At 36.2% G+C, this 12,493-nt stretch overlaps 1 protein-coding gene across 8 annotated transcripts in view; it reads right to left on the bottom strand.

The window, feature by feature from the left end:
- The window catches only part of PCDH7 (protocadherin 7), a 296,359-nt gene that overhangs the window by 66,351 nt on the left and 217,515 nt on the right, over positions 1–12,493 (bottom strand). Inside the window, exon 4 of one of the 8 annotated variants that reach the window (XM_061470716.1) lies at positions 4,615–4,720. The exons of the other annotated variants lie outside the window; for them this stretch is intronic. Coding sequence (XP_061326700.1) covers positions 4,674–4,720 — 47 coding nt within the window. The 3' untranslated portion in view covers positions 4,615–4,673. Of the gene's footprint in view, positions 1–4,614; positions 4,721–12,493 lie in introns of those variants that run through there. 8 annotated transcript variants of the gene reach the window in all.

The following is a 12,493-nucleotide window of genomic DNA, read 5'->3' as shown; positions in this document are numbered from 1 at the left end:
TGGAGACAGACCGCTCCTGAAGATGTGCAGAAAAAAGACAAGAAGCAAAGGACACAAGTTGCAGCAAGGGAAATTTCGATTGCATATTAGAAAAAAAAGTCACAATGAGGGTAATCAAATATTGGAAGATGTTACTGAACAGGTTGCAAAATCTCCATCAGTGGATATTCTTGAAATTTGACTGGACAACACCTTGAACAAAATGTTCTAAATTGGCCATGATTTCAGGAGGGCTTTTAGTTACCACATGCAATGGGTTGTGTGTCATCTTAATAGGCTGTTTTAAACCATTCATCAAGGATTTCACATGGAGAAAACTATCACCATCACTTTTCTGAATTTCTCCTTACTTTCTCTCAACTTACCACTTACATAACGCCTGAAATGCAAACAAAATTTTTGCCCAGGTTTTGGCTAGGATGATTCAGCACTGTTTGCTTCAGCATGAAGATTATTTGCTTTTTAACCTCATGTTCATCACATCTTTAGATTTGATACAAGAAAGAATTTTTTTACGGTGAGGGTGATGAAACACTGGAACAGGATGCCCAGAGAGGTGGTAGATACCTCATTCCCAGAAACATTCAGGGTTGAGTTGGACGGGATTCTGAGCAACCTGATGTGGTTGAAGATGTCCCTGCTCATTGGGGGGGGGGGGGGGGGGGGGGGGAAGGAATTGGACTGCAAAGATCCCTTCCAACCTGAACTACTCTATGATTCTAGGATCATATGATGACAACATAGGGAGTGGAGGGGGGCAGAAAATCACTGCATAAACAGAGCTAATTTTATTTTGTCTCAACAAAAAGAAATAAAACACAAAACATACCCAAGGATGGAAAAATCATTTATGAAATGTATTCCTTAATAACGCAAACTGTAGGTTTACCCTCATCTAAACAGAACACAGATGAATTAATTCTGCTGCATATTATTTCAACAAAAAATATTTGATTGTGTTCATGGTTGAACACACATTCTGAAGACTGCAATAACCAGAAAAATAAAAATATGGCACATAACCAATATTTTAGTTTCATTTTAATTTCCATTTTTTTGGTTATAGTTATTAATCTGTATTAAAATTAAACCTTCAAATTAAGAGTTTTCTTGATTTATGTGAGGCACTGGCACAGGTTACCCAAAGAAGTGGTAAATGCTCCATCTCTAGTAGTGTTCAAGGACAAGTTGGACAGAGTCTTGGGCAACATGGTCTAGGGTGAGGCATCCCTGCCCATGGCAGGGGAATTGGAACTAGATGATCTTAGGGTCCTTTCCAATCCTAATCATTCTATGATTCTATGTGCTAAAGCTCAAATATGTGATTAATTTGTCAACTCAAGAGATTACTACTGCAATTACAAAACATGTACCTCCGTTTATGTATTTTAGTATGAGGGAAATATACTACTAACAATAAACACTTTCAGAAGCTAAGAACTAAATTGAATACACTTGTCCCTCTTTCTCCAACTCTGTAACCAACCACTGAAGTTCTAAATGAAGTTCAAATTAAATATTCCAGATCACACAAACAGTATGTATACATTAATAAGTAACGTACATATAATTAAAATCTGCATAGTCATGTGACTGAGACATAAGTTCAGGTTTTTTTTTTAAAAGACTAATTATATAATATTGGAAAGTGCTAATCAGATGATAATACAAATATTGAACAGTATCATCATCATTTTAAAGAAAAGGGCTACTTAGATGAATAATTATAGTCAAATTAAAAAGAGCTAACTTAAGTAATAATTCATTTGCATTTCAGCTTGAATTTTTCATCTCAGGTACAATTCTAAACATGGCAGAAATGTTAATCTGTTCGCTTAAATGTTTTTTTTTTCAGTTTTTTAATCCCTGGTTTTAATCTGAAATCAATCTGAAGGCTGTCCTTCTTGTGCACCAGTGCCTTCAAAATTCTAAGGGAGCAGTTTGTCCTATTGTGTTGATGTCTGTAGAAGATGCTTTGGTAAGACGGCATTCTGGTTTAAGGCTTCTGCTGCATCCCTTGGCTTAAGGTTTTTCCTTTGCTGCAGTGCAATAATGCTTGTTTGATGGATTAAGCATTCTGACACTTTTAAAGCACAGTTGTGATGTTGTATCCTGAGTACAGTATGCAGAACTACATCAACTGTTACTAGTAAAAACTTAAGACTTATGATCACTTTTGTTGAATTTACCTTTCATTCCACATAAAATAAATGAGTTGGAATTAACAGGTCTGTCCTTGCAAAAGTGACCAGGAAGTCTGACAAAGTAATTCTCTGGTAATCATAATTAGTCTCGAAGTCCACTGACATGAAAAGATTCTTACTAGCATTAAGCCCTAGGAGTAGGCATAAATCCCTTACAGTAAAATAATAGTATTAATTAAGAAATCTTAACTAAGAAGAAGTGTGTTTTTTCTTTGTTTTGGCTCTTTTTTCCTTTTTTTTCCTTTTTTTTCTTTTTTTTTTTTTTTGTTTGATTTGTTTTTTTTTTTTCCTTCTTGTTTGCATTTTTATCCCGGATTAGAAACACAGGTCGCCAAAAATTATGTGTACATGTACAAAGCGCATATACACACTAAATATTTAATGCATATCCACAACTGAAAAATACTATCCACATCTTGCTTTGGAGCTGTGTGTGGAAAAGAACAAATTCACACTTGTCAATTGTGAATTTGGAAATATTTTATTTTCAAAGATATAGGTTCTCACAACTGCATGCAACTCAAAATGCAAAAGCCTGACGTGGGGGGAAAAAAGCCCAAACCACCAGTCCCCATTAGTAGAAACAAACATTCCAGAGTTTTACACATGGGTCTTGAAGCTGTCAATCTCACAGCAGGGACAAATGTTGATGAAATGACTTACTGCTGGAGAAGCAACACTTGAATAATTATGAAACAGGCATGCCAAGTTCTGCTTGCAACATGTGTGCATGTTACAGCATGTTTTGTAAGTATGCTAGTATTTCTGTTTTGAGTCTTTGTGTACTTGTCTGTATACATGCAAGTTCTTGGACATAGCAGATCATTTAAAAAAGTCACTATGGTGAGTTATACATTATTACAGAAGCATGACAGTCCTTTCTATGTACTGCAAATTCAGAATTTTGAGTATTCAATATTGGTACCATTAACTGCAATGAAACAAGCTTCATTATGACATGGGGGATATTTTTGATTGGTTAGTTGGTTTGGTTTGTGGTGGTGATGCTGGGGGGTGTGTTTTTTGGGGGGTTAGTTTTTTTTGTTTTTCAAAGAAAAATACTGGTAGTTATATTCTTACAGCTACTACTGTCACATTCTTTGAAACCAAAGTTAGTATTGCTAGCATTTAAAGTTCTTATATAAGTAAACTGCACAGAAGTTTCTTAATCATCACAGATTTTTTTTTTTTTTCAAAATTTTATGCATTTAGGTCTACGCATACTAAGAAACATCACTTCTATCTTGCAGCAAGAGAGTATTTAATCCCATAAACCAAAGAAAGTCTCAAAAATTCAGTTCACAGGATGGTTGTGGACTAACACAGAAGCACAGAACCTCTTAGGGATAAAAAAACACCCAAAGCAAGTCCAAATTGATGAACATATGTGTGACAGTTTACACATCTTTGACATAAATGGCCTGATAACTGTATAGAAAAGCAGAAGAGGTCTGAACATACTAATGATCAGCTGCACAAAAGGAACACAGACAAGAGCCAAAGACTAAGATCTGAAAATACAAGGTGTTATAAAACCAAGAAACATTATGTGCCTATAAAAGTGGACAGAATGGGGCTAAATGCTAAGACAATGGTCAAAGTATGCACTAGACTGACAGCCTACAAATAGCACCCCCCATATGGCTTTTACCTCAGTGCTCTCCCAGTCTAAACTTCCCCTCTAGCTCTCAGTTTGAAACTTTGAGTAAGAGGAACCTGTAAAACAGGCTTGAGTTCCATTCATACCCACTCTCAGTGAAGATCTCTCTCAGCCAGTACACAAATATTTAAAGACACAAAATTTAAACAGCAGTTTTGGTTCAGGCAGCAACTGCAGTGCATATATTCACAGAATCATGGAATTGCTGAAGAGGAAAAACACCTCTGTAGGTGTTTCCCTCATCTAATCCAACCCACCTGCTCAGAGCATGGTAGTTCCATGTCTAACTTTTACTGGGGAGCACAGACCTTGGCACAACACTCCAGATATGTCATCAATGCTAACAAGAAGGAAGGATCTCCAACCTCAACCCACTGGCAATGTTCTGACTAATATAGCTAAGGATGCTTTTGGCCTTCTTTGCCACAAGGGCACATTGCTGGTTCATGTTTGCCAGGACTCCCAAGTTCTCTTCAAAGACGCTTTCCAGCTGGTCAGTACACAGATTGTCCTAGTGCATGAGGGCTGATCTTCCGCAGTTGCAGAACTTGGTGTTGCAAGTCATTGGCCTTTGTTGGTCCATTTCTCCAGCCTTCTGATATACCTCTGAATGACAGCACAGCTACCTGGCATATCAGGTGTATCTCATGTATACTGATGAAGTTTTGGAACAAAATGATCAATTCTTTGAAGAGTGTAGATGATCTTAAGGTCCTTTCCAACCCTAACGATTCTATGATTCTATGATTCTGTACCTCAGTGAGTTCAAGTACATGAAAATTGGCTGAACCTTACTACTCTTCAGGTTGTCAGTTACATATGGCAAACTTCAACACTAAATTAGGGCTTCCCCCATCTGCAAAACAACAAAAAAACAACTTGTCCCTGGTTAACATGGAACATAATCATGTCTTAAAATATCATGATTCTTTGATGATATCTGACAATGTGAATCATTGATGATGCTGTCACACTGGATTAAGACTTTTATTATGCTGTCTATAAATTGTAAAAATTAGTGAACTCTCAGAATTAAAGATTTCCTGGCTATGTCTACTCTAATTTCCAGAAAAATAGCAACAGATTTGTAGAAGAAATTCGCATCTCCAAGACAAAGATGTATTCTGATATAGAACCCAAACCATCTTACCAAACTACGTATATGCTTTCCAAAACAAGTTTCACACATCACCATCATAAAATGTAGAAAATCAGGAACCTCAAAAGACAACTAGATAGGAGATCCTGACACACTTTATCATGCAGCTCCAAACTCTGAAAAATACTTAATCACTTGTCTATGTAGATATATACCAAATACAGTTTTTGCCCAAGACCTATTCAGCTTACTTAATATACAGGCATGTGATTTAAAGCAGCCACCAAAATCCTCATATTCCTTCTCTAAATAAGTACCCCAATGACCAGCTTGTCATATGGACAGCAGAGCTTGACAGAGAGAGGAACATGGAACTCCCAAAAAAGAATTCATATTTCTAATATTTGTCTACTAATTTTACTACTGAAAAAAAAAAAAAAAGAGGATGTATCTTCTTCTCTATACATGTATTGAAAGATGGAGCTAAGGTGCTTAACTTCAGGTGGTGAATCCTCTAGTAAATAGATATTCCTGTGACACCTCAATTACTTCCTACCAACTAACTCAGGGAAGTTTCACTCAGAATTCTGCCTTCTGTGAATCTCTCTTCAGCAGATAACTGTATGGAGAAAGGCATAGATAGCTTAGGTACAAACAGGTATATTTCACAGACATCAGGCTCTCAAACAAGCTTTTGGGTTGTACACTTTTATAGAACTATTCCTAGATGCCCACTTACATTGACACTGAAATATCTCTGAAAATTATAGCTAGATACAGACAAGTCAAGACAGTACCATCTGTAAAGTGTCTTCAGAGCCAAACTGACAAGAGCAAATGGTAAAAGCACTGAACACCAAAAAGTTTTCATCAGCTGGATTTAACCACTGAAAATTTGAAAATTACAGTCCAGCATGCCTATAGAGTATCAAAGACTTCCTGCATAAATATGAGATTTAGGAGAACAGTAGTGAAAGTAGTAAGGTGAAAAGTTTCATCAACAGTGTAAGATGCAAGAAATGCAGCAATAGTTGAATAGGAGGGGAAAGGTAAAACAGATGGCTTTTTGCTTCATTAGAGACAAAAGAAAACTATAGAGGAGAGATTGCAAAAGCGGTGGCTAATGTGGACAGTTTTAGAATCAAGATATGTGAATTGTCAGTCTCTGGGAAGTGAGAACATTGAATGTCATCTGTAGAACAGCAAACTGCATTATTACAGGTATTGGCTTGTTTATACCCTTATCCGTAGTATATCTTCTACTCGATAGTTACCTTGCATAAAGCATAGGAGGAATTACCTTTACAGGGATTTTTTGGTTGGTATTACCACTGCACATTAGAAAAAAACATTCTTATGCTTTAAAGAAGGACGTTAATGCTGTCCTGGGTTTAGCAGCAGCAGTCAATTTTTCTCCTTCTTGGTAGCTGATGCAGGGCTGTGTTTTGACTTTCAGCCTGGGAACAGTGCTGATAACACCAATGTTTTCAGTTGTTGCTAAGTAATGTTTACCCTGACCAAGGACTTTGTGGGGCTCATGCGAACAAGCTGTCTGGCTGGGTTTAAACCACGACAAACATCAAGGTTAATAACTGGTACTCTGCATTTGGAGGTAATTAGGGTCTGTAGATGATAATATGAACAAAATACTCAACCCCATTTCTTTCCATTCCAACACAACTGCACTCAACACACAGATCCTCAAGATACATGAGTAGCATACATTTGAAATGAAAATCTTCTAAAAGCTGTACAGTTATGTTTGTACCGTGTCTGGCATCCCTTGTCACAGCCACTGGAAAAAAAAAAAAAAAAAGATAGTACCAAAGCTCATGTTTTCCACAGCTTCCACATTCAAAGGAGAGAAGGAAAAAAAGTGGCTGCCTCATTAAACTCCCAAAGCATAATGATACTGATTATCCTCCCATGAAATATGCATATTGTTTGCTCTTACTATTCATTGAACATTCTTTACTAAAGAAGGACTTGTTCTTTGCCAGACAATTTCTTTATTTAAGCTAGCTAATGTTATCATGCTTACAGCGGAATGGAAGAGATACAATTCTTGTCATGCCAAAATCAGGCAAATAATCAATCGTGTTGCAATTAACAAGGAGAAATACCCTTATCTTTATCAAGCTTTCTAGTCTTGCATTTCATAAACTAGATGGAAACCATACAGGGGAAAAATATTAATAGAACAATAACTCTACAAGCCAAGGCCTGGAGACATTTACTCCAGTAACACAAAGTACAGTTATTTATAAAGTTGACAAGCCCATCAGTACCCTGTGTGGAAGGGGCTCTGATGATCAGAAAAACTGGTGGTTCTGCAAATACAACACACAATCACCTTTCAAATTAGCCTTCTTCTTATTTTTATTACTTTTTATAACCTGATGAGCCACATACACTATCACAGATATCCAAATCTTGTTCCACAAAAAATAGTGCAGTTTCTCTACACATGAAATATTACATACTAATGAATTCATTTAGCAGAAATATTTTAATGGTGGGGGAGGGAATGTGCATTTATAAAATTCTTTTCTTGGTGGTTTTGTGTCTTAAGCACATTCTTTAATCTTGTGGCTTTGTTCAGTTACTGATTTGCAAAACTATGTGCAAGCTGAGATTGTGCATACTTTAAAGGTATGAAGTCTCAAATTGCACAAGCATATGTACTATGTAATATTTTCAAAAGATTCTCTTGGGTTTTTTGAGTTTCGTTTGTAGTACTTACATACAACTACTAATACATAAACAAGCTAGCACATAAGCAAAACCCAAATTACGCTTTCAGGCAGTTGCTTGCACTTTAAAACATAGTTGATGCCAGGTTAATAATGTCTTTAGTCAGCTTAATTCTCTCACTGTCATTCTGTGGATTCCCTACAAGACAGAATTGTTGTTTAGCCTACAGCACACCAAAAAATGTGGCTTGATATCCACCTGTCAAACTAGAATTTGCAACAGTGCTAATTAGTAGTGACTGGATTTTTGACATGCTAAGCATGATCCTACTCTTTAAAATTGCTGAAATAGGAACCTGGAGGGAGTGGAAGAAATTCTGAGAAGTGTACTAGTATCAGTATGCTGACAATCGTGGCAAAGTTATTCACAGTATTGTAATCTGGTCACTACAGTTTCTACCAGGATACAAAGCTCTACTTTGTGTTAGTCATGTTGACCATTCTCAAAGAGCACCTCCCAAACAAAGAAAACAGAAACATGGTTTTGAGCGTAGTATATATCATGACTACTGATGAAGGAGATGAATTGGCAGATTCATTAACCAAATATTTTCCTGCACTTTTGGCACGACTGAGGACAGAGCAAGCCTGCACAACAAATACTGAATTTGCTCCCAGAGCCTACATACTTTCATGAAATCTATTGCATATGAATCCTCTTAGAGGCACTGTTGCTCAATATTTTTTTCTACTTCTTTCCTGCCTAATTGTTTCACTATCTTTGAACATACTAGCTCACAGGTACGTACCTTGGAGTATCTTTTAAATAACAGTGTCAATATGCAGGAGCTCTCCAGAAAGAAATGTTAAACCCACTGAGGATTTGTAGAGGTAGTTTTTGGTTTTTTTTTCTTCTGTTCTTTTTGCTGTGTGGGAAAGAACAGTACCCTTGGACCATTAAATACACAGAGCAAACCAGTCTCAAAGTTTTATCAAAAGATTGCGTGAGGGAAAGCAATTTTCAGAGAGTAGTTATAAGTTTACTGGCAACATCCCAAACTGAGTATCTCAAAAGCAGAACCTCCCAAAACATTAGCTATTCCATTAGCCTGTGATCTTTTGTAGGCAAGCACAAATCTTGTTAAAACTTTGACATTTCTCCTGCATTGCTGGAAACAGTTCAACAAATCTCTAAATGTGTTTCCACCCTGAAAATTTATTTTCTGTGTTTATGGGTAGTTTGAATTCAAAACTGTGTTTCTGTTAATTGGTCTCTGAAACAGAACAACTTCTGGAAAAAAAAATCAGTGCTTGCTCAGCACTTCATATTTTCACAGTTGGCAATTAAGTTCCATTCTAAAGGAATATGGAAAAAGGAATGCAGACATACAAGTTCTTCATTGCAAATCATTGTCACTCCATTTATTTATATCACAACTGCTAGAGGTACAATTCTTGAAATCACTCTTTGTGGCACTACCAAAATGTTAGCACTATAAGGCTAACTACTATGTAGTCAAGAAGGAAAGGGGAAAGCATTCAGGAAGAGTTGCAAATTTTTTTACATCTTTTGCTTAGGCTCTAAGGAATTAATTGTTAAAAGTTTTTTTAATTTTTATAAGTTACAGCATAAAAGGGATCTAAAAGGTGGAAGAAGAATAGATAACTCTTGGTATTTCCATGCCCATCATTTTCCTATATTCATGAACATAGATAGCATACTGTACACAATCATATATACCACAAAAATGGCTTATATCTTTGCAAGTAGTTTCTGACCTGCACTGGGAATTTTATTTACACTGGTATTTTCAGAAACATGATCTTCACTTGCCTGAGAACACTTTTGTGTGTGTAGATCTCAGTACAAGAAAATACATCATGGAAACATGAGACATTAGCTACCTTGCATATAAAAGTCTACACTGCCAATACCTAGAAAACCACCTAGCTATAGGACACACTTTACTGAAAAATATAACATTCAGCTGTGTTTTGGTGGGAGGGAATTCTAATACTGACAGAGCCTAATCCCTGCAAAGGGTTCAAGCCTGCAGCTCATAACAGAAGCATTGACTTCTTGCAGCTCAGGCATGCAGGCTCTTAAAGAAGTCTGAGATTAAACTCTCAGCAATATCCTGCAAATTTCGTATCAGTCAGTTCAATAGCTGAATAACTGTTTTTGCCTGATGACTGTCATAGAATTCATTCTTATTTTTCTACATGATGCATTGCATAGAGGGATGAGATGTTTAATACAGATCTGTGAATTCAATAACAAATTAAATCTTTACACATCACAGTCATTTTCCAGATCCAGTCCAAATTGCACAGAATCTTCCTGAGTGTATAATATCTCACCTTTCCTGTTTGCCTCTGCCAAAGCATAATACCTGTTTTCAGGACAGAGGCTAAAGTTGCACTAATATGAAATCTGCAGAATTTTTTATTTTTCTTTCTTTCTGATAACGTCACTTTTACAGGTAGAAAGATAGATGAGTTTAAGCCACATGATGATCCTTGGAATGGTAGTTGCAAGGGATACTTAAGTACATACAAAACATATTTTAACACAAAAATTATGGAGTTCACATAAACCAAAAAAAAAATGCATCAAACTATTGTAGTTCTGCTATAATCAATACAAAGTATGGAATTACTGGCTTTGAATTATAAAATTAATTTACATGCTACTAGGCAGACATTTTAAATTCAACATACAAAATAATAATAAAAAAAATAATAAAATAGCCTGCCAGATCACAACAGTACTTGAATACTGAAGAGTAAAGAACTGGAATACCCTGGACAGTAGAAAAAAAAAAAAGAGAAGTAAAAAGGAAAGAAAACCAGAAGGTTTTGCATGGATCCCTCTTGTCTTTGGTGTTTTCAGCTCAAAGCCAGGGATTTAGAGCAGTTATAACTGGACAGACCCTAGCAGAAGCATTCAGGTGTATGTGTCCTCCCTCAAAACAGACTTAAAGTACACTACTAAGTAGAAATAGCTAGGTGTAAGCATGCAAATTTGCATCTTTGCAGATTTTATTTGTTGAGTTCTTGTGTCATGCTGAAGCACTAAGCTCATTCTAGACTTAATTTGATATTGAAGGCATCATAGCTTCATTTTCACAATGCTTAATCTGACCTAATCAGCCTGGCAAAGCCAGAGCAGCTTGATATCACTGCATCTACTGCACGGTTGCTCTACAAACCAGTTAATCCACACACAAATAACAAAGAATTGACTGTTTAAGATATAGAGAAATAAGCTGTAAGTAGACCCTTTGTAACTGGAATTGAAGTCAATTCTTTTGGTAAACTACATACACACCTGATTTACTGAAAGATACAGTAGAAAATAAGTTAAAGCGTGAAATGACAGCAGCTCTAAATTTAGTACAGAGATTTTCACAGACAAAAGCACTGCTGATTTTCTTTTCCAAAGGAAAAAAAAACAAAACCCAACAACCCTATTTAACAACAAAGAATTAGATTTTATCTTTTAGACAATATTTCATTGAGAACTTGAATAAGTCCATCTGCAATCTTTCGAGTTTCTGCATTGCTACATAGGAGGAAAGAGGTGTTTCCTGGGATTCTTACTTGCATGCTATTCTAATACTATTCACATAAGCAATTTGTTTTAAGGGACATACTATTTGTAGCTTGACTACCACATTACAGTTGTGTGAAGAAAATTGCAACACACAAACCCTCTAAACCTTTATTAGTCTTCAGCTGTACGGAATGTATTTTAAGCTGTCAGATCTTGTGTTCCACTGCTCTAAGATCAAGCCATGTATAATGTTCATCAGTTTAAATGATGTCGGAGACAAACACTATCCACGACAACTTTCTCAAACACTGAAACGAGAAGCTTGTGTTGAATACTATAATGCCATTTGTTATCTATCTCAGCAACAGAGTTCATTATTGAACAAATTAGTTTCTAAGTTACTGATGCTGCACCATAAATAATTGGAATCAGCAGAACTGTTCCCAAGGATTTTTCTGCTGTGTTTTTATGTATGGTAGCTGCTAGGAATGAGTAAAAATTACTTATTTCAAGACACATTTTTCCTCAATATATATGTGTTTCTATAGCATTTACTGAAAGCTATATAACATCAGGTTGATACTGCAAATGAAACCGAGACATAACTTTCTTTAGTATCTCAGAAAATTCTAACAACAACTTGTGTTTTTTGAAGCTAGTAGTTCTGCAAACACCACTATTTTGAATGAACAGCTTAAAGGCAGGTTCATAAATGTTGCAGGATGTTATCAGGCAGTTAAATTAAAAATGGTAACACACCAGAATAAGGCATACAGTTATTCTTCAGTAAAAATAAATCATCATTAAACTAATGAACAATGGTACTTGTCTAGAACCACAAACATATAGAATGAATGGCATCTTGCCTTAATAGAAGACAATAGCTCCTGATAAAAAAGTGCAAAGCAGGGACTTCTGCACGGGCAGAACTGCTGTTTCCTTTGGTAAGGTAAAGACTCCTGTTTCCTAATAAATTCATAGATGCTTTACTGATCTAGAAGCTTTATACACAAGGTCAATGCAAATTCATCTGGAGCTACTGTCCCAGCTAACGAATGCTGTTTTATCCCAGTGGAGCAGCTGTTCCCATGTCTCTTCAGTTTAGCTGGAGTTAGGGTGAGGGGTAGGAATGGAGCAAATAAGTTAGGGTGGCTACAATAACCTTAGAAGGCGAGAAGCAAAAATTTCTAAAAGGTTACAACATGATTTTAAACCACTGTAAGATGAAAACTCTCCGTGACTACCTATATGATCTCCCACATAAAAAACCAAATACAATCA

Source organism: Pezoporus flaviventris, unplaced genomic scaffold, assembly GCF_033815535.1.
Source record: "Pezoporus flaviventris isolate CSIRO_AGI_PZ_B2104156 unplaced genomic scaffold, CSIRO_AGI_Pfla_v1 ptg000002l, whole genome shotgun sequence".
Classification (NCBI taxonomy): Eukaryota; Metazoa; Chordata; class Aves; order Psittaciformes; family Psittacidae; genus Pezoporus; species Pezoporus flaviventris.
The sequence above is the reverse complement of the archived record's forward strand: the minus strand, read 5'-3'. Positions and strand labels throughout refer to the sequence as shown.